Source organism: Mustela nigripes, chromosome 14 (genome assembly GCF_022355385.1).
Source record: "Mustela nigripes isolate SB6536 chromosome 14, MUSNIG.SB6536, whole genome shotgun sequence".
NCBI lineage: Eukaryota > Metazoa > Chordata > Mammalia > Carnivora > Mustelidae > Mustela > Mustela nigripes.
Genome location: NC_081570.1, coordinates 19,274,544 through 19,301,843, shown reverse-complemented (window position 1 = coordinate 19,301,843; position 27,300 = coordinate 19,274,544). Strand labels below are relative to the sequence as shown.

Sequence of the window (27,300 nt, the reverse complement as noted above, 5' to 3'; positions counted from 1 at the left end):
AAGATTTTGTTTATTTATTTGACAGACAGAGATCACAAGTAGGCAGAGAGGCAGGCAGAGAGAGGAAGGGAACCAGGCTCTCTGCTGAGCAGAGAGCACCCCCATGCGGGGCTTGATCCCAGGACCCTGAGATCATGACCTGAGCCGAAGGCAGAGGCTTAACTCACTGAGTCAGCCAGGCACCCCGGAGGTACCGTTTCCTATCTCCATTTTATTAATGAGGAAGCCAGGTCTCTGAGAGGAGAGATCACTTGCTAAAGGTCACGTTCAGGGACAGAGCCAGGATGAGAAATCCCATGTCTGGGATCTGGCCGCTGCGCCGCCTGCTCCCCCCGCATGGTGTTGGTTCTCTGTGGGCAGGATGGGAAGACCCAGAATCCCCTCTTTCTAGGCCTAAGTTAGGCAGAAAACCCGTTATCTTCGGGAATGAGTCTCATCCCCTCCCCCATTGCCTGTCCTGGGCCAGACCCTAGCCCCACACTGTCGTTCAGGAGCCGCCCTCTCCCACACCACTGAACCCTGGGGATGTCCACAGGCGGGCAGTCGGGGCGCAGAAGGCAGGCCGACACTGGTAAGGAGAGTGGACCGTGGGTTCTGGAACCCAGTGGCCCTGGGTTCTTCAACCATGGCCAGCTGTGTCACTAGTTTACTAGATCACTCCGTCTCCCTGAGCTGCATGTCATCCAGCCGTAAAATGACAGATGGAATAAAACGTCTCATTAGGACTCTTGTGAGGTGGGTATTTTGAGGGTGGTGCCAGTCGGCAGCTGGTAACTGGCTGTCGAGGGGCCACCCGACTAACCAGCTGGAGAGAATAGGTTGGTTAGCCTGGGGCCTGGCGGGGCGCTGGCAGCATCTGGGGCACAGTTTCTTGGGGCCGGGCCCCACCGCTGACCAGATCTGACCTGCAGCCTCCTCCCCAGCCCTTCTGTGCTCTCTTGCCTGGACCCTCAGGCTGCCACCCCGAAAGCTGCTGCACTCCCCGACCCTGTTTGTGGGCAGCCAAGCCCACCCCCAGCTTCTGAACCCTCACTGTCCCAGCTCTGGCCCTGCTTATGACCTCAGACCTAAGGCTTGTCTCTCGTCAACATCTCATATTTGCCTGCAACCTCAGTTCACCTGATCTCAGAACAGGTACTGTTTGGTTCCTGCATAGGTCGTACACGATGGTGGCGCCTGCGGGTGGGCTCAGAGTGCTTGAGTTCGAATCCCAACTTGACCACTTACTTGCTCTGTGACTTTGGGGAAATTATCTAACTCTCCTCTCCCTCAGTTTCCTCATCTATAAAATGGGGTCATAATATTATCTACCTGATAAAGTAGAAAAAGATTGCAACCTAGAATGGACGTTTGGTAAGAGTAGGATTCTGGTCTGTTTTGTTGGGCGTGGTATCACTGGTGCCTGACACACAGAAGGTATTCAACAAATATTTGTTAAACACGTCTGTGCCCTAGTGAGGTAATACATAGAAAATGACGAAGAGCCACTAATAGAAATACAACACGAGCTACATACAATTTTAACATTTGTAGAAGCCATGTTTAGAAAAAGTAAAAAGAGGGCGCCTGGGTGGCTCAGTGGGTTAAGCCGCTGCCTTCGGCTCAGGTCGTGATCTCAGGGTCCTGGGATGGAGTCCCGCATCGGGCTCTCTGCTCGGCAGGGAGCCTGCTTCCCTCCCTCTCTCTCTCTGCCTGCCTCTCCATCTACTTGTGATTTCTCTCTGTCAAATAAATAAATAAAATCTAAAAAAAAAAAAAAAAAAAGTAAAAAGAGAAAGGTAAGATTAGTTTTAATAATATATGTTTTAGGGACGCCTGGGTGGCTCAGTTGGTTCAGCAGCTGCCTTCGGCTCAGGTCATGATCCCAGCGTCCTGGGATCGAGTCCCACATCGGGCTCCTTGCTCCGCAGGGAGCCTGCTTCTCCCTCTGACTCTTCCTTCCACTCTGTCTGCCTGTGCTCGCTCTCACTCACTCTCTCTCTGACAAATAAATAAATAAAATCTTTAAAAAAAAATATGTTTTAACATAATGGATCATTGCAACATGATATCAATATAAGAATTAATACTGAGGATTTGGATTTTTTTTTATCTCTATGCCCAACATGGGGCTCAAACTCACAACCCTGAGATCAAGAGTCTCAAGCTCTACCGACTGAGCCAGCCCAACTACCCTGAGATATTTTCTGTCCTTTTTTTCCTACTAAGTCTTTGAAATCTGGTATGTATTTTACCCCATGACATCTTTCAGCTCTACAACAATACTGTAAGCGAAGTCCTGCCAAAAAATAAAGCATATTTAACAAATATTTTTGTTTCAAAATTTAAAGTAATTAAAATTAAATTAAATTAAAAATGTGGTCCTTTCTGGCATCAGCCACATCTCAATGGCTCTGGATCCTCATGTGGCTCGCGGTCACCAGGCTGGGATGGCACAGGTACAAAGTACCCAGGGCCTGAGTTCGGTTCCCCGGGGAAGTTCAGCTGTGATTATTAGTGATCTGGAAGATGTCTGTGCTTTCAGTTGAGTGGAACAAGAAAACCACTGAGCACTGTGCACAACATGATTTCACTTGTGCAAACAAAGAAAAACTGCACCCCCACACTATTTCTGTTTGTTAAATATGTAACCCAGATGTAAACAGAAGCCTCCTCGCCTTGTAAGAGCTCCAGGCCCATTCCATGAGAGCAGCAAGAGAACATGAAATGTGCCACAGATGTCTGCTCAGGAGAGTGGGCCCAGAACAATGGAGGGCCTTTGTGTTAGCGCCAAGAGGGGTTGACAGAGGCGCTGGGGGACTGAATTACTTGGGTTAGGAAGGGAGGAGAGTGTGAATTTCCTGAGGGTCAAGGTGGTAGAATGAATGGGGCAAAGAGCCAGGGAGCACCCCTTCCTGGGAATGGGGAGGCTTGAGAGGGCATGAACCCATCACAGAGATGATACAATGGTTTGCCATGTGGGGTACAATGTGAACACTTCTGGGACCCCCGAGCCCTCTGGGAAGTCTGTTCGACTGACCAATGTCTGTGTGCGTGAGTTTTAGGGTAGAGTCCAGAAAGAAGCTGTCCTTTCGTCTGGGTCAGAGAAAGGAGATGGCCAGGGCAGAAGCAAGAGCCAGAGACTGAGGAGACCGGACACATAAGGGTCCCTTTCTTTCTCCCAACACCATTCTTGGGACTCAAAGGGGTGACTGTCAACCTCTCATGATTCACGGGGGTGGAGGTAAGAGCCCCTCTCAGCATGTCCCCTAGATCTCAGAGGCAAAGGGGGCCTCAGAACACATCTGGACTCGTCCGTGTTTGTAAATAAATGCCCAGGAAAAACCCAGAAGGGTCCGTATCCACATGACAGGGGCTGCCTCTGGGAGGAAAGTGGGTTTGCAAAGGTGACGATTTTCATGTTTGCCTTCGGTATGTCTTTACTGAGGTGTTTCAAAAAAATGTTTTTATACTGAGCCAGCAATACTGTTATGTTCAGAAGGAAAAGAACACTGCCCAGCTCCTTCCTCCGGGCCCACCCAAGGAGTACATGGCCAGTGTGGAAAACTCAGGATGTATGGGTAGGTAAGTAGGAGGAAGAAGCACGAGTCATTATGACTCACTGCCTGGCAGGTACCACTCTCCCAAATGCTGCTGAAACTCTGGGGAAATGTCTGGCCTCTAGGCTGGCCCTCTGTAGTGCAGGCCTGAATAGGCCTTGCCGTTTTGCCCCAGCCTCAGACAAGCCAAAGGTCAGAGTAGCCAAAAATGTTGCCTTAGGGCCCAGGGCCGTGAGGGGTCTCGGGCTAGGTCCTGTGCCTGGAGTGCCTTGGTGGAAAATGGGGCCTTTGCTTTGGCATGGGGACTGCTGCGGCCTTGGGCATGTCTCTGTTCAATTTGGGAACCATGCAGGGAACCCGGGAGCCCTCATGTGGCACTGAGGATACCGCCTTCTCATGACCTAGAGGTCAGGAGTTTGGTCAACTTACTGGGAGCAAGTTACTTAGCCATTCCAGGCTTCTGTGTTCTTCTTTGTAAAATGTCGTGAGGGTTAAATGAGATAATGCCTGCCATACGATCGGCATAAAGTAACCTTAGGAAGAATAAGGATATTCTAAGAACAGTCTTTGCTCAGCTAAGCCTTCTAGCCTTCATGAAGGAGGTGAGAGGGGAAGAATTTTTTTCTCCTAGGGAGTGAGAGATGGAGTGCGAGGGCCAGTGTTCTGTCTGGTTGGAGCGGGAATAGTTGTGACTCCCTGTCTTGGGCAGCGGCACCAGCAAGGAAGCTGGACATTTCCAAAGTTTCAGTGGTAGAAAATGGTGGGTAGTGGGGTGGCGGTTGGCTGCTTTAAAGGGTGGTGTCGAGGGGCGCCTGGGTGGCTCAGTGGGTTAAGCTGCTGCCTTTGGCTCAGGTCATGGTCTCAGGGTCCTGGGATCGAGTCCCGCATCGGGCTCTCTGCTCAGCAGGAAGCCTGCTTCCCTCTCTCTCTCTGCCTGCCTCTCTGTCTACTTGTGATCTCTCTCTGTCAAATAAATAAATAAAATATTTAAAAAAATAAATAAAGGGTGGTGCCGATCTGGGGCCCAGACTACTGTGGAGGCAGGTGTGGATTCTAGTCTTCACTCGGTCATTAGTGTGGCCCAGGACGTGCCACTGGGCCTCAGAATAGTGTGGAGGTTTCTTATTTTTTTCTAAAGTTTTATTTATTTTGGGGGCGCCCAGGTGGCTCAGATGGTTAAGTGTGGAACTTTGGCTCAGGTCCTGGGTCCTGGGATCAAGTCCCGCATCGGGCTCTGGGCTCAGAGGGGAGCCTGCTTCTCCCTCTCCCTCTGCTGCTCCCCCTGCTTGTGCTCTTCCTCTCTGTCAAATAAATAAATAAAAATCTTTAAATTAAAAAACTGTTTATTTTAGAGAGAGAGAGAGCACATATGAGTGGAGGTGGGGCGTGGAGGGAAAGAATCCTAGCAGACTCCCTGCAGAGCCCGACAGGGGTCTGGATCTCACCTCCCTGAGATCATCTGACCTGAGCCGAAATGAAGAGTCAGATGCTCAGCTGACAGAGCCACCCAGGCGCCCCGCGTGGAAGCTTCTAGAGCAGCCTTCCTTCAGGCTCATTGCATCCAAGTCAGATCAGGTTTAGTCCCTCACCAGCTATGCAATTTGGAGCAAGTTACTTAACACTCCTAGGGCTTCAGTTGTCCCATCTGTAAAATGGGAAGCATGATGTTACGAGCTTTTTGTGAGAATTAAATGTGGTAAGTCCGGCACGTTCTGCAGAGGCTGGCAGGCTTCCGGCGAGGGCTCGCTAACCATGCGGACTCGTTGGCGTTGGCTGGCTGCAGCAGGACGTGGCAAGTGATCCTTGGGGTTCTTTCTGGAAAGTCACCACCTTTCATGTCTGACCCAGCTTCTCTGAGGGCACGTTAAGAGCCGTCCCCTCCGATTCCATCTTACGTGCAGCCTGGAAGAATGACAAAGCTCTCAGATAACTGGGAAAACCTTCTCTGCCCCCTGCGTTGCTGTGGGAGGAGGAAGGGAATGTTTCTGCTCTGGCCAATGTTAATGCCCCAACTTCTCGGTCCAGAGCCCAGTCCAGGCTCTGATCATTTACAAAGATCATCTTCAAAGCCAGCTCACTCATTCCCATCGCAAATGCCCTCTGAGCATCTGCAGAACTGAGTCAAGGGTCACAGAGTGGGTCCTGGAGCCAGATGGGCCTGGACTGGACTCAAGACTGGATCCCACTGGGTCTCCCAGACCCTGTTTCCTCACATGTAAAATGGAGAAATTGTTTCCCATTTCTCACGTGAATGTGAGGATAAGATCAAACAATCTCTTGAATCCTTTGGGGCTGTTTTTAGCTGCAAGCGATGGGTTATCTGACAAAACGAATCAAGGCATTTCATTCTCTCCCAGAAGGATCTAGATTTGGTAGCTCTGAAGCTGGCTGGGCAGCTGTCTCAGGCTTGCTCTTTTTGCTCTGCCGTCCTTAGGGTCTTGAACTTATGATCCCAAAGTGGTTGCTGAAACCCCACACTCCATATCCTCATTCAACATACTCAAGCAAAAGGGCGCCTGGATGGCTTGGCTGGTGAAGCCTCTGCTTTTGGCTCAGGTCACGATCCCAGGGCTCTGGGACGGAGCTCTGGTCAGCAAGGAGGATGCTTCGCCCTTTCCTTCGGCGGCTCCCTGTGCTTGTGCTCTCCTGCTCTCTCTCTCAGATAAATAAAATCTTAAAAAAAAAAAGAAAAGAAAAGAAAAAGAAACCACACTCAAGCAGGAAGCCAGCAGGAGTAGGAGAGAGCAACAGCCCTTCTCCTCTAGAAACTCCTTTCTTCCCTTGAACAATCTTTCTCTAACTTTAGCAGGTACAAGACTCAGCTGAGCAGCTTGTCGAATCCCGGAGTCCCAGGCTCCTTCTCCAGAGATCCAGACTCCAGGGGTCTGAGGCAGGACTCAAGAACTGTGTGCTGAGGGCACCTGGGTGGCTCAGTGGGTTAAAGCCTCTGCCTTCGGCTCAGGTCAGGATCCCGGGGTCCTGGAATCGAGTCCCGCATCGGGCTCTCTGCTCAGCAGGGAGCCTGCTTCCCCCTCTCTCTCTGTCTGCCTCTCTGCCTACTTGTGATCTCTGTCTGTGAAGTAAATAAATAAAATATTAAAAAAAAAAAAAAAAAAAGAACAACAACAACAAAAAAGAACTGTGTGCTAAGTTCCCAGGGATGCAGAGGCCCCAGAGTTCACCACGGCTCACACTGGGGAATGTGTCTCCCCCTAGTGCTAACTTTGGTCCTTAAGAAGGAAGAGGCTGGGGCATCTGGGTGGCTCAGTAGGTTGAGTGTCTGGCTCTTGATTTCAGTTCAGGTCATGATCTCAGGGTCCTGGGATTGAGCCTCATGTCTGGCTACCTTCTCAGCAGGGAGTCTGCTTCTCCCTCTCCCCCTTCCCCCTGCTCATGCTCTCTCTCAAATAAACAAAATCTTGAAGGAAGGAAGGAAGGAAGAAAGGAAGGAGAGAAAGAAAGAAAGAGAAAAAAAGAAAAGAAAAGAAAGAGAAAGAAAGAAAGAAGGAAGGAAGGAAAGAAAGAAAGAGGCTGAAAAATGGGTCCAAGCGCTGGTCCTTTATCGGGAAGATGCAGGCCCAGGGAGCGCGGGGTGGGGGGGCGGGGGAGGAAGAGACGAAGCAGTGAGCCGTCCAGGCTACTGCTTCCCAGCAAGCGCAGAGAGGCACGGCTGAGCACTGAGCAAATGTAATAATGAGCACAGACCCTTTTCTGGAAGAGCTGAAGGGAGGAATTTTGGAGAAAAGGAGGCAGTTAGCCCAGTTCCCTCCCTTTCCACCTACCATTTCCTCCTTTTCGATATTTGCCGCCGGGGAGCTAATGTCTCCACAGTTCTGGACTGAATCACCTAGGCATTGGCAGCCTCTGAGGAAGTCAGATCTCATGGGCCCCTGGAGTGGTTTTTCATCCAGAATCGAAAACGGAGGGGGGACTTGGTGCAGGGTGGGATCCAACAGGGAGCACTAATGAAGCAGCTGAGAAATCTGTGGGAAGCCACAGGCTTCGTGTCCACTGCAGGCGGGATTGTGCGGACCGTGGCATCTAGTTGGGTCCAAAGCAGATTTAAGAAAATTGAGCCAACAGTGGGTTAAAGCCTCTGCCTTCGGCTCAGGTCGTGATCCCAGGGGATCGTTCCTCCTCTCTCTCTCTGCCTGCCTCTCTGCCTACTTGTGATCTCTGTCTGTCAAATAAATAAATACAATCTTAAAAAAAAAAAAGAAAGAAAGAAAATTGAGCCAATAGGATTTACTGATGGATTGATAATGGAGTGTGGGGGAGAGGGGGAAGTTAAGGTTTGGGGGGATGATGGTGCTGTTTACTTAGATGGGGAAAGCTTGGATGGGGTGTGGGGGGGGGGAGTTACTTTGTGAGGAAAATGAATTTTCTGCCTGTGTTCAATGCGTGAAGTCTACTAAGTGATCTAAGCCTGGCCCTGAGCCGGGGAGGTTCTATCTGAGGATCAGAGTTTGCATCCCTGTCACATCCATGGTATCTGAAGTCAGACTACTGGTCGTGGTCACTTAAGAAAAGAGGTTGTTTGAACAGAGGAGGGAGAGACGAGGCGGAAACACACAATGGCCTGTTTAACGGGTGGTGGGAGCAAAGGCCTCCTCATCTGAGTGGGCTGAGGAGAGAATGGAGGGTTGGGACTGGTGATGGGGAGCTTTGGGGAGCTCTGCCATAAAGGGGAGCAGAGAAATGGGGCAGGGGCTCAAGAGGGCCACGGTAGGATGCTTTGGGTGTCTGCGGGTGGGAATGAGCCAGCAGGGAGAAGACGGATAATGCAAGAGGAAGAGGGGACGGCTGCCCGGATTGAGTCTCGGAGCTAAGAGGGATGGAACCAGACCACCACAAGTCGTAGAGAAGAGAGGGGATCCCCCCACAGTGGGGGATGAGGGGTGTGGGCCCACTGCTCTGCAGGCAGGGAGCAGAGGAAGGGGACAATGAAGTCCCTCGGCTCTGACTCCAAGTTCTGTGACTGAAGTTTGAGTCACTGAAGTCATTGAAGAGGGTGTTGGAGACGGGAGAGGAGACCAGGGTGAGAAGCAGGCTTTCCGCGTGAGAAAAGGTGACTATTTCAGGGAACTGTGGCAGGAGAGCTTGGCAGTGTCAGGGCCCACTTGAAGTGCGGACCTAACTATGAGGGGCATCGGGTCAGCGTGGTTGGGTCGGGTCAGCTGCTTGGGTGGAGGTAGCGGCCGGGCTGTGAGGGAGAGCCGGGCCGGAGTGGATGGGGTGTGCTTAGAGCTGGGCAGTGAAATCTGAGCCCAGGAAGGAAAGTGGAGACAGGAGAGAAGAGGTGACTGGTGCAGAAAAGGTGCAGAGAGGTCGGCTCAGTGGGCTGGAAATCTCAGTGAGGCTGGAAGAGGGGAAGTTTCTTCTAAAAGGCAATAATAAAAAGTTAACCACAGGACAAAAACACACCTTTCAGAATACCAAAAACAAACAGCTAAAAGAAGAATGAAAAGAGGGGGCTCCTGGGTGGCTCCTTTGGTTAAGTGTCTGCCTTTGGCTCAGGTCATGATCCCAGGGTCCTGGGATCGAGCCCCACGTACGGATCCCTGCTCAGTGTGGAGTCTGCTTCTCTCTCTCCCCTAACCCACTCCCCTGCTTGTGCTCTTGCTCTCTCCCCACAAAAAAAAAAAAAAAAAAAAAAAAAAAAAAAAAAAAAAAAAAGTTTAAAAAAAGAAAAGTGAAAGGAGGAAAAAATAGACAACAGAAGGACTATATATGAAAGACTTGGGATACATGTAAATATAACAGAAAACACTATGATGGATTGAGGCCAAACATATTTACCATTTTATGCTGCTGTAGAACTGAGGAGCTTCTACAATGGATTTCTACAATATATTGGCTTTTGTTTTTTTCTAAGATTTTATCTGAGGTAAGGAGAGAGCATGTGCAAACTGGGGGTGGGGCAGAGGGACAGCAGCTCAAGCAGACTGTTGTGGGGCTCAGCCTCACACCCCCAAGACAGTGACCTGAGTCGAAATCAAGAGTCAGATGCTTAACTGACTGAGCCACCCAGGTAGCCCCAGGATATACTGTTAAGTGACATGCAAGACGGAGAAATGTATTGTATGCTTTTTTTTTTTTTTTTAATTTATTTGAAGATTTATTTGAGAGAGAGGGTGAGTGAGTGTGGGGTGGTGGTGGGGCAGAGGGGAGGAGCAGAGGGAGGGAGAGTCTTAAGTAGACTCCACCGACGAGCCCCATGGGGAGCTTGGTCCCACCTCCCTCAGATCACAGGGTGGAATCCAAGAGTTGGACGCCCAATTGACCACACCCCCAGGCACCCCTAGATGCTCACTTTATGTAAGAAAGGGGAACAATAACATATTCATCTGTTTAAATTTTTTAAAAGATTGGAATAATTAAATCAAATTAAAGAGGTCACTAAATGGGGGCGCCTGGGTGGCTCAGTGGGTTAAGCCGCTGCCTTCAGCTCAGGTCATGATCTCAGGGTCCTGGAATCGAGTCCCACATCGGGCTCTCTGCTCAGCAGGGAGCCTGCTTCCTCCTCTCTCTCTCTGCCTGCCTCTCTGCCTACTTGTAATCTCTCTCTGTCAAATAAATAAATAAATAAAATCTTTAAAAAAAAAAAAGTCACTAAATGGGAAGGGAGGGAATAAGGTGGAGGACATAGGAACAGAAATTAGACTTGAAGAGATCTTGTTTTGTAGATTAAGACTTGGAACTCTATTTAATGTATTAAACTAGAATTTTTTTTTTTAATTCTATAAGGAAATACAAGTTGACATTTTCTCATGTCCGAGACACGTAGAAAGGATGGATCTGCATGTACATTTCCAGGTGTAACTCCACTTTGCTCACATGTCATAGATGGCTTTACAGGAATATTTTTATCGTGACATTTCATCATTTCCTTATTCAATACCGCACATCGTGCTTTGGTTCAACATTCCCTCTGCGGTAACCCACTGAGCGCCGCATGGGGCCCCTCCCACGTCTGCGTGGCATCCTCCCATGGCGCCTGTGTTAATCTTCTCTGGGTTGTTCCAATTCTAGTTTGTGTGCTGTGAGGGCAGACCGAGAAATTCTTTTTTTTTTTTTTTTTAATTTTATTTATCCATTTGAAAGAGAGAGAGAATTAGAGAGAGAGCATGACAGGGGAGGTCAGAGGGAGAAGCAGACTTCCTGTGGAGCTGGGAGCCTGATGCAGGACTCGATCCAGGGACTCGGGGATCATGACCTGAGCCGAAGGCAGTGGCTTAACCAACTGAGCCATCCAGGTGCCCCAACCCGAGAAATTCTTAAAAAAATGGAAAAATACATAAAACAGGTTAATGTAAATGCGCATTCAGTGAGTAGCAAGCCACACAGAGGAACCACAATAAACTGGAAACACCGTGAACCAACTAGCTGTGTCTCAGGAAATATTACCAAAACAAAGAACTACAAACAAAACCTTAAACTCCCTTTCGTTATTCTGATACTGTTGTGTGATATGGAATTTAACAACTGAGTAACTGTGATTATCTATTTCATAACTCAGGGTACAGATGAGAATCAGGATTCTTATGTTGGGGAAAATATACAGATGGAAGATACAAGAGTTAAGAAAAGTCTCTTAAGGGGACCCTGGGTGGCTCAGTGGGTTAAAGCCTCGGTTCAGGTCATGATCTTACGGTCCTGGGATCGAGCCCCGCATCCGGCGCTCTGCTCAGTGGAGAGCCTGCTTCCCCCTCTCTCTCTCTGTCTGCCTCTCTGCCTACTTGTGATCTCTGTCTGTCAAATAAATGAATAAAATCTTAAAAAAAAAAAAAAGTCTCTTAAGTCTTGAACTTGAATGCAAAGTACAGATGTGTTTTATCTTAAGAAGAAACCATGTCAAAAAAAAAAAAAAAAAAAAAAAGAAAGGAAAAGAAAAGAAACCGTGTCCTAGCTTCGTCTACCAAAGGCCCTAAATAATGACCAATAAAGCAGTAGACCTTCTAGAACCTTGATTTTGGTGTTGCAATGCCATTCACCACTAAACGGAACTAGGATTTCGTTGTTTTTTTTTTTTTTTTTTTTTCCTGGAAATAGATCACCCCAGGTCTGGAGCAGGAAATGTACAACCTAAATGTGGAATAGCCTATCATAGTAGTTAGGAGGGGAGTTACCACACGCTACCCTCAAAAGGGTTGTTATCAAAAGGACTCGGCAGGCACTTGAGGCCCCCCCACTGGGCAGAAAGAACAGTTTGAGCATCATTAAGTGTAATTAAACTACAATGAATTGAAACATGTAAAATGTTTAATTCAATGACCATGAAACTAACAACATTAAAAAACCACTCACTGGTCACTTTCGAATGGAGGATGCTAGTAAACCCAGCTCGTTATTTTGGAAACTGGCCAAAGATTTGGGCATTTATCCTTTTTTTGGTACTAACTCTAATTCCAGCTAACCGAAGAGCAGATGAGTCAAGAAGTTTCTCTTCATGCTGGCATTTTGGGCATTATGTGAGGAAGGGATGGTAGAATTAGAGGGTCCTCATTTTGCAACCCTTGATGAATTAATCAATCTAGGAACTGAGCTTCAAGGGCCGCAGTATCTAGAGACAACCAGGTGTGATGCATCTCCAGCACACGCCGCTGTGCGGTTTTCTTACCACTAAATCTGAATCCAATCACACATCCAGATCTACTCCTATTTAGCAGGAAATACAAAGGATAAAGAAACCTTTGAAATGACACCATGGAGGCAGAAGAGCAAAATCCAGACTGGGAGAGAGATGGAGGGAACTTACAGGTGCCAAGAGACAAGAAATATGCCAACCATTTGCAATACAGAGATGCTCATTCAAACAAATACATTACTAAGAAAAAAAGCAAAAAGACACCCAGTTAGAAATTTGAGAGTTTGAAGACTTCATAATACTAAGGAATTAATGTTATTTGGGTATGCTAATGGTATTATGTTTTCTACGAAGTCCCTATTTGTGGGTGGAATGGTGTGTTCCATTATGGTAAGGGAGAGGAGCCAGTGGTATAAATTAAGCGAACTTAGCTACGAGTTGATAATTGCTGAAACTATGTGATAGGTACGTGGGGTCTTGCTCAGTCTACTTTTGCACATATTTGAGGGTTGGATTTTTTCTTTTTTTTTCTTGGAAGACTTATTTTAAAGAGAGCTAGAGTACACGTGGTGGGAATGGCAGAGGGAGAGAAGCAGACTCCCCACTGAGTGAGGGGCCTGACGCAGGGCTCCATCTCACCACCCTGAGATCATGACCTGAGCTGAAGAGTCAGATGCTTAACTGATTGAGTCGCCCACACGCCCTTAACTGAAATTTTCCATGACATGAAAAACAAGAATTTCCAAAGTCAAGTCCTCGTGATTTAGGCGGTCCCTGGAAACTTGTGATGATGGGGAGGAATGAAGGTATCTGGGCTATCTTTCAGGTCTCTTGCTTGAGGAACAGAACAGGTGCTGGTTTACTAAGCTCAGGAAAAGTAGGGAGGTGGGGTTGTGAAGCACACGAGGAGTCCCACCCCGTCACGCTGACTTGGGGTGCCTGCGGCCCATCAGGGTGGGACCACACAGGAGCTTGGTGGAAATACTGAACTCGAGAGAGATGTGGGCAGGGGTGAAAAACTGTGTGTCACTGGATGACGTCACAGGGAGAAACTGCAGAGAAGGGACTCGAGACGAGGTCAAACAGACAAATAGTATATTAGGAACTGGCAGGCCCCAGAGAGGTCTAGAACAGTTTTTAAAAAGAGGGGAATACTTGAGCCTTATCTCACACTGTATATAAAAATTAACTTAAAATGTTTTAAAGACCTCAAATTAAGAGTTAAAATTATTCAGAACTCTTAGGAGACACCAGTATAAACCTTTATGACCCTGGACTGGGCAATGGATTTAGACAGGACACATAAAAAATAAGCAATAAAAAATTGAGTCAACTGGACTTCACCAAAACTAAAAACTGTTGTGTAACAAGTAAATGAAGAAAACCCAGAGAATGGGAGAAAACATCTGCCAATCTTAAATCTGGTAAGAATCTAATACCCAGAATATATAAAGCACTCCCGCACTGTACCAATAACAAGATAAATAGCCCAATTAAAACATAAGCAAGAGGGGTGCCTGGCTAGCTCAGTCTCCGGTTTTCTCCAGGCTCTGTGGGCCTCTTGATCTTGGGGTTGGGAGTTCAAGCCCCATGTTAGGTGTAGAGTTTACTTATCAAAAAAATAGGCAAAGGATTTGAATACTTAAAAAAAAAATAAAGATATACAAAGGTTCATTAAACATGGAAAGATGCTCAACTAGGCGTCCTAGGACGAGGAAAACACAAATCCGCACTGAAAGATCATTGCCTACCCACCCAGATGCCTGTAATAAAAAAAGAAATGGGAAAATGTGTGCTGATGAGATGTGGAGAAATTGAAACCCTCGTGCACTGGGGCTGCTGGGAGTGGAACCCGGTGCAGCTGCTGTCCCAACACGGCCCCGCAGCTCCTCGGGGAGTGGCGGAGCCTCAAGACCCCGCAATCCTACTCCAAGGTATAGATCTGCAAGAGCTGAAAACGTTGCTCCATGCCAACAGTGTGTTCGCGGTAGAGAAGGCGTCAAAACAGCCCTAAAGTGGAAACAACCCAAATGCTCTCAAGTGATCAATGAATAAACAAACTCTGGTACAGGTCTGCCCCACTATCCAGAAAGCAGAGCTCCCCCATGAACTCACAGACCGAACAAATCCCCACTCATACAGATGGACACATTTGAGTTTTCCTGGACCCCAGAAACACCTCTCCGGCTGGTCTGAGACCTGAGAACATGCTTGCTAACGTATACACAAAATAAATCGAGATACAGCACGGATGCTCACGCAGTTCAGATTATGAGACTGATGCACTGCTACTGCACTAAGGCACTATGCTCACGCAGTTCAAGGGTGTTCTGGTGCTTTGGTCTGGAGTGTAGACAGTGGGAAGGGAACCTGGAGGGGCCACCTCCGCAGCTCAGTGGGGAGCACTGCCTGGACTCAGGAATGGCTCAGTGCTGCTCTTTTTTCATTTTTTTTTTTAATAGGTCTTTTGTAAAAGCAAAGTGGCATAATGTGAACTTTCCAAAAGCATTAAGAGTTTACCTGTAAAAGGGAGTATTTGACAAAAGGGATCGAGCACGCGCTAGAACACCGTGAACCTTGAGCACCTCGTGCTTCCAAGCCAGTCACAAGCCTACACTTTATAGAATTGTCCAGAATAGGCCAATCTAGAGAGACGAAATAGATTCGCAATTGCCTAGGCCAGAAGAGGGAACAGGGAATGACTGCCAAGTCTGGGGTTTCTTTTTTGAGTGATGGAACATTCTTCAATTATATAGTATTGTTGCACAACCTTGTGAATATTCTAAAAACCATGAATTGCATGCTTTAAAATGGTGAATTCCTAATGAATTTCTAGTTCAACTTTGGGCTTCTGCTCAGCAAATGCAGTGAGGCCAGTCCTGGGGAAGCCTGGAGACAGCACGGGCCCTGAGCCCGGGCGGCAGCTGGCCACTTGTGGCACCTGTCCTCTTCTGTCATCTCTCCCCCGCCTCCCAGTTAATTCCAGCAGTTCTGGCCAATCCGAAGCAGAAACTGTGGTTTCATCCCTCTCGCCAGGATTGGTTTAGGGGCAGGCAGGTGGTCCAGGTCTGCCCAAAGAAACCCCGGTTGCTGAGAGGCTTCTGGGTAATCTTCAGGAGAAACCAGTCTTCTGCCTCTGGACACCAGAGTGTGGAGCTGAGGCCTGGAGCAGCAGACCTGGGGGAGGTGGGGTGGCTGGACAACATGCCACAGCCAACAGGGCACAGAAACTGGAAAGAACCAGCTGGGTACTTAGAACTACCTGAGCTCAGAACGTCATTTAGGGAGATTGGTCTTCCTCCTTGTAAGCCATTTTCTTTTACTTAGAGCCCAAAGCACCCATTCTATCTAGTCCAGGTTATGGTGACTGCTCCCCAGAGATGGGATAAAATGGGCTTGGAGACCGGGACAGGGCTGGCACGGAGCCTGACTACAGCTGGCTGAAACAGCTTCGCCATGTGTTCTCAAGATTGGGTTCCGGGTATGTAAGCCCGGGTACTCTCATTGTCCAGGGCTAGTCCACTCAGCAAGTATTTCCCATGAAGGAAAAACGAAGTTCAAGCTTACCCTACTTATCCTAATTCCTAAGGAACAGGAATAAAGGGTTACTACTGGGTTTAACGTCAGCCAGTCACTTCGCGTTTTAACTGTAAAATGGGGCTAAACACCGAATTTTTGACACAAAAATTAAAAGAGGCTTGGGCTGAGGGCCTAGCATGATCCACAGCTGAACACATCTGACTGAATCTGAAGTCCCACAAACAGTGATTAAAGCAACCCCAGCTGTGGCTTCCTCCAACTCTGCAACTTCTGCTCCAATACCAAGCCGCTGTCTCCCTGACAGCAGTAACGTCCCCTCCGCAGAGGACACCTCCCTCAGAGTAAAAACTAGGTGTACAATTTAGAACGATTTCACCAACAGAGAAAGCAAGCGGCTGCAAGTTGCCTAAGTGGACAAATTCTCCAAAAGGTGCCCCCAAACAGAAGTCAGAGGTTATTTTTGAATAAAGCTGGGAGTCTGAACCCTGACTTTGCTACTCACTCTTGTACACGGGACCCTGAACCAGTTTCTTCATCTGAGCTCATTTCCTCACTCATAAAAAGGGCGTTAACACTTGCATTACACAATTGTCTCAAAACCGAAGACTAGAGATAATGCACCAGAAAATGATCAAGAAAGTGCTTCATAGACTAGTGCTACCTTTCCAAGGGGATAAACAAAGCAATGTTTTTTTTTTTTTTTTTATCTCCACTTTGCTTTATTTCACCCAAACAATAGAGGTGACTTATGAAAGCACATTCCAATTGCAAGCATCGATTTATTACAAGCTCTATTTCCCCAAGAGCTAACTTCTTGCTCCTTCCTCTGGAGGAAAGGGGGTTCACTGCAGGGTTTCTTAACGGAAGCAATCAGAGTCCCCATTAACAGCTCTGGTTTGCAGTTAGAGCAGTTCACGAGCAAGGACAAGAATGTAATCAATTCACAGAAGACTTCTGTGTCTGTCTTAAGAACAGAGTGCCCGTCGGTCTTAGACGTCTACAGCCGATTGTATAGACACAGAAGCACTTTTTCCGGACACAAGGACTATAGTTGGTCCTACTAATTTTCTAGTTTTAGGGAGATTTTAAATGTGAATGAAGTGGAAGGCTCTTCTGCTGTCCACTACCAGGCCAAAACCTAGACCTACCCAAACTCTGCCTTGAGAAATACACTTCACGTAATGCTGCACAACCAAGTACAGAAATCGCTCCTCTGCTTCCGGCCTCCACCAGCAGTCCGCTCCAGGGATCTTTCCTAGTTGCGCCTAGCACTGTGTTCTACAGCCGGACGAGACCAGAACGGCTGGACCGGAAAACCTCTACACCTCACACCAGAATGCGTCCTGTGCCAAGAGACCTGGAGAAACCAGGCTCCCCCACTCCTGGGAAAAGATTAGAGGCAGCATTCCAAGCCAAACTGTATCCAGCTTTATTAAAGATACTTTTCATAAACAATCATGGTATTTCAGGCAGGACATGGGCAGACAATCGTTAACAGTATACAACAACTTTCAAACTCCCTTCTTCAATGGACTACCAAAATCAGAAAGCCACTATAAAACCCAATGCAGTCTTCATGTGATGCTCGGAGCAGGGACGTTTAGAGTGAGGGCGGACAGTTCACATTTAGCATGTTGTTTAACAACTTTTCACAAGCCGACCCTGACTTTCAGGAAATGAAATGAAAATGGCAGGATTATCCATCTGAAGATCCACGAGCTAAAAAAGGAACTCTTTTGAGGGACGCCATCTCAGTGGTGACACTTTGTCAAGTCCAGATTGCCTGACATACTGGGAACCATGTCTTGGGGGGTCAGGTTCCAACAGGTCTCTGGGTTTAAGGGAGTCAAGTCTATGTTGAAGGCAGAGAGGGAGAAGAGGACATAAAAACTGAATTTTAGTTTTTTCCACACCACCAAGGGGTTTGTACCCAGGCGGCTCAGGTGTGTCAACGTCAAGGAACCCCTCCTCCTGGGAGCCAAGAGGAAGTTTCTCAAAACTAGGAGGGGAAGGTGTTTTCCCCTTGTGTCAATTTAGCTTCAGAGATATTCTATTAGTGACATATGCCCTTCCCCCAAAACAACAATGAAGTGTTCTGTGTGCTAACAACATAGCTTAAAAAAAAAAAAAAAAAAAAAAAAAAAGTAAAACAAAATTCTGCATTTTTATAAAACTTGATAAAAAATAGTATTTCAAACTGTACAGTCACCAGAAGTACACAGTTATCAAAAATGCACACCCTTCACTTGGCATCTCCAGCACCTTCAGCTTTCTGTGCCTAGAAGAAGAAGAAGAAGATCAATACAGTGTCACCACCTACAGATTTGACATGATTTTCATTCATATCCCATCACTAGCACTACAACTGCACCCACACCCAAGTTCAGATTTTAGATCCTTCCAGACTCAGTCCTTGTTTTGAGAACTTGGTAACCTTCCTGCTGGACCTCACTGGACAACTGGGCAAGGGAACACATTTGCATCAGAAGAGGAGTTTATCCTCAGCTTGAAAACACTATGGTGTAGCGTGAGCTCACAACACGGAGCTCACACAACAGTGCCCATTATTGGACAGCAGAGACTTTAGGATTCCAGAATGTAAGCTCATGGAAAAACCACAAGCAAACTCTGGGCTGAAAAGCACACTTGGGGCGATACAGGAGTAGGAGAAAGATAAAAGAAGCTTCTGGAATTGGTAACTGACTCAGAGCCGGCTCCACAAAGTCGGACAGCTGTTGTACCTGGTCTGTTTTGGCATCTCCGTTTTCTGCAGGGTTATTCCCATCCTTGCTGGCATCAGCTTTCCCCTTTTTCCCTTTGGGTACCTTCTCTCCCTTCTAAAAAGGAGAAGGGAGAAAAAAAAGAAGAGAAAAGAAAAGAAAAAAAAAAGAGCAGTTTCCTCAAATTTTGCCTGAGCAGGGTATGATCTGCAAAGTTCTGTACGACACAGGTTTATCAAAGATAACACCCACAGACTATAAACCCTCCCCCATTGATAAAAATGGATCAAAACAAGACCAAATTATCATCTGCCGTGGTCTTCAGTATACAAGTTTTTATTTGAGTGTAAAAAATAGAAGAAACAGTGCCTTGAATACTCAGGTTTAATATGTACAATCTCTTGTAAACTGGGGACTCCCCCGCCCAGAACCCTGTTGCCCCGTTATTTTTATCTTGATAAAGTTCTTGATTAGAAAACCCGTACTACAAAATGTCAGGGATAAATAAGGCAAGCTACCAAAACAAGTTAGAATGTCCATTAACAGGGTCATCAGTCTGCTGAATTAGGACACTGAAGGACAGGCCTCATCCTGCGAAAATGATCAATTCCAATATAACTTTTAAAGCCCAGTTCAAATAACTTTCTCATATCAAGTCTGTGTCAATGGATGAAACTGTTAGGACAGCAGAACTGCCAGCAATGTGGGAAGCCGCAGCAACTCCGAGGAGCATCCTAGTCTTTCAGTTCCACTCACCTTTGCAGGGGCCTTTTTAGGCTTGGGCTCTGGCTTTGGAGGAGCAGGTTTCTTTTATTTCAGGAAAAGAAAAATAGAATATTAGTATGATGGGCCAAAGAAACAATCTACCTCCAAATCACAGTACTACTGGCACATAAGTTTCTCTTATTTCCTAAAGCCTCTGGGGCTGGCTTTCCGTTAGGAGTTTCCAATCTCCAGGAACCCATTTAAGTAATATGCCAAGGTGTCCCACTTTGGCCACAAGCCACCTGAATTTCAGAACCAGCGAGTATCAATCAGGTGAGAGCCCACAAGACAGTAGTTCACTCAAAAGCTGCCACTAACCATAACCCACGAGAAACAAAGGGAATTTTTAATACTTTTCATTCAGGGATAAACATAGTTTAATAGCAGAACACTTACAGCAGATAACCTTGCAGATCTTCTCTGTGGCTATTAAAAGAAAAAAAATAGAACAATTAAAATAGGACAATTAAAAACCAAAAGGTAAAAAATTTTGTTATCAGTTCGGTCTAGACTATAGGAAGCGCAGAGAGCATAGGGAAATTCCGGACTAGAGGTGTGATTAATTACCAGCAAAGGAGTCCCAAAGCTGTTTAAGACTCACCTCGTCCTTCACCTTGGCTTTATCTCCTTTAGCATCCCCCTCAGCCTGTAAAAGACAAACAAAACCTAAGAAAGTTGTAGCTTCGAAGGCAATGCTTACGACTCACTACGCGTAACAGTCCTAAGGAAAAAAACTGAAGGGGAAAGTCTTGCACACAACTTTTCCAAGACATACAAATCTTCCAGTTTTAGCATCCCCCGCTCCTATGAAAATGTCCTGAATGCTCAGCAATCTTACTGCTCCACTGTGCAAGCATCATGCCCGAGATGGCCCAAAGCGCGCAGGAAAGGCGAGTGTCCGAGCCCCAGCAGGCCTGGAGCCGCCCCGGGCAGCGCGCGCTAAACTGGAGCTCGGAGGAGCGCAGCCCGCGCCGCGGCGCCAAGCAGAAGCAACAGCTGCAGACGGTGCAAACAAACCCCTCCGGAGGCAGGGCCCGGGCGCCGTTACCATGGCAGCTGTCGAGGGCGGGAGACTGGAGGCGCGCGCAGCCGGGGGAACTCGTAGGCGGCAGCGGCGCGCACCGGCGCGAGTCTCGTGCGCCCGGGCCGTGGGCGGAGGCGGGGCCACACAGTGAAGCCCCGCCCCAAGGGACACGGGCCCCGCCCCCTCACGGCGGCGGTTTTTTGGCGGCAGCGCGCTCCCCCGCCCGCCAAGCCCGAGCGCCGCCTTCCCGCCCTTTCGGGTTTGAATTGCCCGCCCGCGGGGAGGGGAGGGGGCATGGCGATGGGGGAGGGGGCGCGGGGCGGGCACGGCGAACCCGAGGGGAGCGGGATAAACAGCCGCCAACATGGCTCCTCCCGCCGCGGCCGCCGCTCCTCCAATATGGCCTCTGGCGCCCGCGGGCAGCCGAGCCGCGCAGGGTTAGCCCGGGGCAGCCTGACACCGTCTCGAGCTCCTGTGCAAGGCGTCCAAGCCTGCTCCAGCCCGGCGCCGATTCTCGCGTCCCGAAGCCGGGGAAGCGGCGGCGGCGGCAGCAGCGGTAGCGGCGGCGGCAGCGGCGGCCCAGCGCCTGGGGCCCTCGCGCCACGTACCTTTCTCTTGGGCATGGTGGCGACGGCGGCGGGACGTAAGCGCTGGACGCAGGGATGCAGCGGCGCGCGGGCTTTGGCCGGTCCGGGGGTCGTTCTCGCCTCTTCTTCTTCACACTGCTCGGGCTCCGGGGGGTTTATAAAGTTTTTATAGCGCTGGGAGCCCCGGACCGGTTAGAACCGGATTTCACCTCCCGCCGCCGCTCATTGGCCCAGCTGGGGTCACGTGGGCGGGGTTTAAACTCACCTCCTCTGGAGGGAGTGAGGAGGGGGGTACGGGGGGGGAGGGCGCGCGAGACGGCGGCGCGCCTAGGGGGTGGGGGCGCAGTGGGGGAGGCGCGCGTCGATGGCTGTAAACGAGGAGGGGGTGTGCGATTCGGCGGGCTCTGCGTTACAGCTCCCGCCAAGCGCTGGCTTTTGCAAACTACCAAGTTCCTTCCACCTTATGCAACCCAGCTACCCACTTCTCCAAGCCATGCGACACTTAGGGCGCATCTCGGCCGCTTTCCTTCCTGTTCCCGCTGGGGGCCCCAGAAGAAGGGTTTGCGAGGCCTGGCCGCACCGCCCTTCTCCGCCGGAGGCGGGAGGAAGCGCGCGGCTTGGAGGCACAGGCTCCAATTCCCAGGGCCAAGGCTGACGCTGAAGTGGGGAAAGAGTGGGGAAGCCAGCTTGGCGCAGCCGGACGTGCATCCTTCCAAGCTGCCACTCCGAGGAATCCTTTCGTGCTCTTCACCTGGAAGGCGATCCACTCGAGGTGGGGTGGGGGCTCGAGGGAGGAGACTTTACACGCAGAGGTCCCCTTCGGGTGCTGTGGGGCAGGTAGGAGCTGTCCTTTCAGCACCCGTTTCCCAGCCGCCTCCCCAAATGCCAACGAAGCCCCCCCACCCCAAAGCCTGTCGAGTGGCTCCCTTAGGTCCCTGTATTCCCGGACCTCGGAACCCCGCCACAGAATGATGGAGAGCAGCCGCCTAGGCCTACTAACACTCCCCTCCCCCTACGCTCCACCCGCTCTGGAAACATCAAGCTCAGCTGCCCCCACCCGACGCGGCCACCAAGCCTGGGCGCTGCAATCGCAGCTGGCGAAATCCCTCCTTTCCACCCTGGCAGGCTGGCTTCCTCTCACTTGCGGGAGGACAAGGAGGGTGGACGATAGCAACCGGGGATTAGGAAACAAGTAAAGGAACAGGTGTTGCAATGGCAAAAGGGCTCTCCACTGGCTCCCCCACCTCGCACGGCCCCCAAAGCTGGGGATCCTGGAGGTAGCCAAGCGCACCTGAGGGAGGGCAGACAATTGCAGCGGCAAAACCAGGTGTTCTTCTATTGTAGTTTGTAGACAAGTTTTACATCTAAGAAATAATTTTTAAAATTCTATTTGAAACCCAGGAGAACACAAGAACACAATAAATATCCTCAAGTGGGGGACTAGCTCACAGGTGAGAGGGCATTTACATAGGTCCCACCTACTTTCTTGAGGCAAGGATTGAGCGGGTTTGTACAAATCTTGCGGGCAGGAAGCAATCACAAGTTCTATCTGCAGCTTCTGCACCTCGGCAGTAGTGGTCCCTCAGCCCCTGCCTGTCCCACTCTGTGTACCTTACCCCCAGAGTACAGGACCTAAACCCAGAGACATCAGCTTCATTCATCTCTGCTGTACCCCAGTCATATTAGGGAAAGTCAGACAAGAACGGAGACAGGACTCAATAGTCAGGCTCACTGGGCAGATTCCGTTTGTTGCCTCCAGCCCCTCATTCCTGCCTTAATTGTAGGGCTCTACATTATAGCCGCATAATTCATGCCTCCCTAATTAAGGCTGTCAACAGCCCCATTGTAAAGCTGGAAAATGTACAGCACCTGCTCTCTGGGAGCTGTGTGCCAGGGATTGGTTGTGGGGAATGCCAGGTGTGTGTAGGGGGCTTGCCAAAGGGTGCATTGATTGGCTTCTCAATCGCAGTGTCTGGCATTTCTGTCTGCTTCTGGGAGCAGGGATGATGGCCAAGGGTCTCTTGTGCCAGGTATCCTGGCACAGGAAGGGGAAGAGGAGACTGGAATATAGGGAAGTTAGGTGTTTCAAGACTGCTAGGAGCACTGCTTGCAAGACCCCACCACTCCCCTAGAGGGAGGTGCTGGGGAAACAGTTTGCAGAAAGTAAAACGGGGAGACTGAACAGAGCGGTGGTGTTTGGCTGGTGTGAAAGGCTGGTGCTTGCTGCTCCCGGCACCTGAAGCAGAGCTGCTCAGGCAGACAGCTCTACAAAGGCACTAATCCTCTCAGCAGCTCTGCAGCAAGGCCTGGCCAGGAGACGTTAAGGGACAGGACACAGCCCTCAACTTGGCCCTCCTCTCCCTGCTGGACAGCGTTGGCCCTGACAAGGTGAGACTCCGCCATGCTGAGAATAAATCGTCTCAGGGCCTACTTGGGGCCGGGTCAACAACAGAGAAGCCTCTGAGACAGGCGGCAAGAGGCCAGAGTCTGAGATGGTGAGGACAGCAGTCAGTTGGGAGAAGTGCTTGTTTCTACGCTCTGGGTCCTGTGACGTGTTCCAGGGTATGAGGCCTGTGGTGGATCAGACTCACCAGGGCCTATGGGCCCTTCTGTTACCCTGTAGTCATGGACGGGGCGGTCTCTCAGGGGTGTGGAGCCTGGCCCCATGCCCCGCAAGAGGAGGAGAAAAGCTTGTGTGGGCTGAGTCGACAATAGGTAATTGGATTGTAATCACCCGCCTGGCTTCCGCGCGCCATTGGGGGCGCTGAGCCTTTCAGTGAGCAATCAGCACTGTGCGGTGGGAGGAGGGTAGAGATTCAATAGCAAATCCCAGGTGGAGAGCCCAGGGGGAGGAGCAGCAGATGGGCACATTTTCTTTCTGTCACTCCCTCCCCTTCCTTGCCCAAATAACGCTGGCTGCCTATTAGCTATTTACCAGCGGATCCAAGGTGGAGCCAAATCTTTTGTGAAAGTCGGGTAGAAGATTAAGATGGATTGGTAAAGGGCTAGGGTTTGGGGGAGACCTCTGCCCTGAAATTCTGTGTGTTAAAGGATGTGCTGGTGAAAAAATAAAGTGCATTTGGAGCACACGTAGAGGTGGCAGAAGTGGCAGAGGCAGAAGGATCAGGCAGGGAAGACCTGGAGCTCCCTGCTCTCCAAACCTACTGGTGACGGGAGCTGGCTTTAGTGTACTTGTGGAGACTCTCACCTCAACCCTCTCCAGGGGCCACTGGGCCAGCAAAAGGTGTACCTGTGGCCAGCAGACCGGTCCTCTGGGGCTCCCTTGCCAAGCAAAGGAAACACAATTCATCATTAGGAGGGAGGGGCCTTTCACCAAGAAAAGAAAGGGGAGTGGGGCCCTGGAGGCAGAGGGCAGGTCAAAGTGGCAGGAGGCCAGCCTCACTCAGGCTGATGCAGTGCCCAGACGTGCCAGCCAGTCAGCCCGCTTGAGTTCCAGGGCCTGCAGGAAGCCCTGGACCCGCTCTTCCCGTCTGGCTGCGAGTTTGTGCAAGTGTGTCCGTCGGAGCTGGGCGTCCCCACTGGCCAGGAGCCCCTCGCGCAGCAGCTGCTCTGTCACTGCAGCCTGGTCCCTCTCCAGCTGCTGCCTCTTCCGCTCCTCTGCATACATGTCTCGGGCCTTCTGCTAGAGAAAAGTGGGGATTGGGTGGGGAGATCATTTTTAGGTGTGAGGGCAACTGGGATGGAGGCGGCAGGGAGGTGGGGCACCCAGTGGGCCAAGCTAATAAGCAGGACAACGGTGAATCTGTATCAGATCTGTACCAGATCAGGAAGTGTGCATGGGTGGTACCCAGGAGGCAAGGGCCCCAGCCCTGGCAGCTCGGGGTCCATCGTGGTTTGTTTGAGGTGGGAGCCTCTGTCTTTCATGAAATTCTTCTCAGGCCTACACTTGGAAGAGAACCAGGCAAATTTGGGTCTGACTTCTGGTTCCCCTACCAGCTAGCTTTGTGGCTTTGGGCAAATCCTCTCCTAACCTCATTTCTTCATCTGTAAATTGGGGGTTGTGTCTACCTTGAAGAGTGGTTTTAAGGATTAGAGATAATATATGCAAAACCCTCTCCCGCACATTAGCAGGCTCTCACACGGAAACAGCAATTTCACAAGTTACTGTCTATTCTCTGCCGCAGGAAATGTTCTATTCCTGCCTGGGGCACAGTCACTAGGTCATCTCCTTTGGCTTCCAGGGTCACTCTACAGGTACCATTGTCCCAACCCCCTCAACTGTTTTTTAAAGTTTGGCTCCAGACTTGCCTCCTGTAGGGAGACCGACCTGACTCTTCCAGCAAAGGATCCTCATAGCAACATTGTGAGAAAGAGCTTCGGCTCCCTTAAGCCACTTACTGCATTCTACTGAGTAGAACAGGTGTTAGTGTCCACAGTCCACTTTTCTGTTAGAAAATAAAGCACAGGAAGGCTTGCCCAAGTGCCCAGGGCTCCTGGAACCGGCTCTGACACCAGGGAAGGGATCGTGCTTGCTGGCAACACTTCTCATTCGCCTGTGTTTCTTCAGACAAACCATCAACTCCCAGGAGGCAGAGACCGTGTGGCTTTTCCTCTCTGGCACTTGGGCACCCGGTACATGTGAAATACTCAACTGACCAGGTGACCTTAAGAAGGCGGGAGGAAGCTCCTGGAGAGGGGAAAATCCCCCTGGAGCAGGACCAAGGCCTTGCTGTGCCTCCCTGACGTGATGCCACCCTGACTGGCCATGGAGCCTTGGCACCAGAGCTCCTCCTCCAAACCCATCCCACGTGTAAGAAACCACACTCTGCCACTAACTTGGCGTTCTATGCCCTGATGACCCTTACCACATGCTACCTTATAGTAGCATGTGTACCTGTTTGTGTCCTGCTCAGCCTGTAAACCTGGATTGCTCTGTCCTCCCCCTTTAAAGACTATCTTACATATGCACAAGCACTTGACCCGCTCAGTGGAGCTACTTTTTATCTGTTGGAGACAGACATAGAAGGTCAGAGTAGGGAAGTGATTTGTAGGATTTCAGCAATAAAGGTTTACTGCAAGGAAAGATGACAAATGGAAAATCTGGGAAATCCCTCCCTAGGCTCCTGTACAAACCCAGGCATTCAAGGGCACTCTTCTGCTAGGGTGATGAGCTTACACATGGAGTTACAAAGACCAGAAGGGTTTGAGAAGTTGCTGTGAAGGCCCTCCATCTTGCTGGAAGGGATTCTTCCTGGCCTTGGTTGGGAGGAACCCTGGGTTTTGCGTACAGGACCTTACTATGATGTACAGGATATCGTCTCAGCAATCCATGTGCTTGTGGGCCAATTAGGACATGGATCTAAACACAAAGTCCCATAATACAAGGCAGAGAGGCAAGAGAAAAGGTCAAATAGCTCAGAGAAGAGAGACATTGTTGCTGATGAAGGTCAAGGAACAGTGACGCCTCGTGGACAGGCAGAATATGAGCTGGTCTTTAACCAACGGGGCGGATTTGGATAAAGGTGGGGTATATGGGAGGAGGAGAGTACCAGGGAGTGGGAATAATGGCAAAGACACACAGAACTGACTGAAGAGCTTGACCAGGCCAAAGTGAGTCCTCTGCACAATGGGTGGCTTAAAGGAAAAATGAGAAACTGGGAGCCGACATGGCAGCTGGCTAGTCACAGTCAGCTGCTCTTCCCTCACCGCTGCTTGTGGCCAGAGCTAAGTAGGTATGTTCTGGTAGGACAGAAAGGAGAGGAGCACCAAGCCACTGGGAGCCGACATGGCAGCTGGCTAGTCACAGTCAGCTGCTCTTCCCTCACCGCTGCTTGTGGCCAGAGCTAAGTAGGTATGTTCTGGTAGGACAGAAAGGAGGGGAGCACCAAGCCACAGAGGTAGGAAACATGGAGCTGCTTAGTCACTGTGTGAGGCTCAGGCTTCTTCTGATGGCACCCCCAGACCGAGTGCCGGACAGGAAGGCTGCAGTCAAGGAAGAGCGCGGCCCCTAACTGCCAGGAATCAGATTTACTGTTAGGATGACAGAGCCAGGGGAGCTCCTTGAGACCCTCTGCCCAGCTCCCCATTGTACAAAGACATTGAGGCTGGGGTGGGGAGGGACATGGTCTAGGTCACAGCAGGCAGAAGTTCCACTGGTTTCTCCACTAAGGCAGCTTCTTGAGAGATTGATGGGCAATGTATCTCTGGAAAAGCTGCACTGGGTAGGGGCGGTGTGGGGCATCAGTGCATATAAATGCCGTCTGTCCGGCCTCTACATAGTCTGGATCTACTGCCATGTATCAGACGTGTTCGAAATCTTCTCAGGCACTCCGCCTCAGACAATCCAGGCTCAAGGAAGTCCTAGCAGTCAATCTCTCTCTCCCTGACCATACTGTCTACTGTCCCTGTGGAACACCCAATCAGGTGTGGGGGTATTAATAATTTCCTTAGAGACTTTTTGTACAGACCTTATGCCATCCTGGTGCAAGGGCTCCACGGAGCTTGCTTGGAGAAATGGGGCTCTGACCTATTCATCCAGACCTCTCCTGAGCATTAAGGCTCTCTGCTCTTGTTCTCT

At 49.8% G+C, this 27,300-nt stretch overlaps 2 protein-coding genes across 4 annotated transcripts in view; both read right to left on the bottom strand.

Annotated features, from left to right (window-relative positions):
• Positions 1-17,079: 17,079 nt before the first annotated feature.
• HMGN2 (high mobility group nucleosomal binding domain 2) lies at positions 17,080-20,997 on the bottom strand. Its single transcript, XM_059376757.1, has 6 exons — positions 20,784-20,997; positions 19,753-19,797; positions 19,548-19,577; positions 19,143-19,193; positions 18,408-18,503; positions 17,080-17,944 (listed from the first exon to the last, which is right to left on the bottom strand). The coding sequence occupies exons 1-6, from the start codon at positions 20,796-20,798 to the stop codon at positions 17,909-17,911; spliced, it is 273 nt and encodes a 90-aa protein (XP_059232740.1). The 5' UTR covers positions 20,799-20,997; the 3' UTR covers positions 17,080-17,908.
• A 1,137-nt stretch (positions 20,998-22,134) lies between these two features.
• The window catches only part of DHDDS (dehydrodolichyl diphosphate synthase subunit), a 31,573-nt gene continuing 26,407 nt past the window's right edge, over positions 22,135-27,300 (bottom strand). For 2 of the 3 annotated variants that reach the window (XM_059376752.1, XM_059376754.1), the window contains exon 9: positions 22,135-24,405. In XM_059376752.1, coding sequence (XP_059232735.1) covers positions 24,166-24,405 — 240 coding nt within the window. In that variant the 3' untranslated portion in view covers positions 22,135-24,165. The remainder of the gene's footprint in view (positions 24,406-27,300) is intronic. The other variant, XM_059376755.1, reaches the window with a different exon arrangement.

What these genes read in the sequence shown, in the direction of transcription:
- HMGN2 (XM_059376757.1), bottom strand. An exon ending in GATCTGCAAGGTTATCTGCT is followed by an intron (nt 19,194 to 19,547) that starts GTAAGTGTTCTG and finishes CTGAAATAAAAG; the next exon opens with AAACCTGCTCCTCCAAAGCC. An exon ending in GAGATGCCAAAACAGACCAG is followed by an intron (nt 17,945 to 18,407) that starts GTACAACAGCTG and finishes TTCTTCTTCTAG; the next exon opens with GCACAGAAAGCTGAAGGTGC.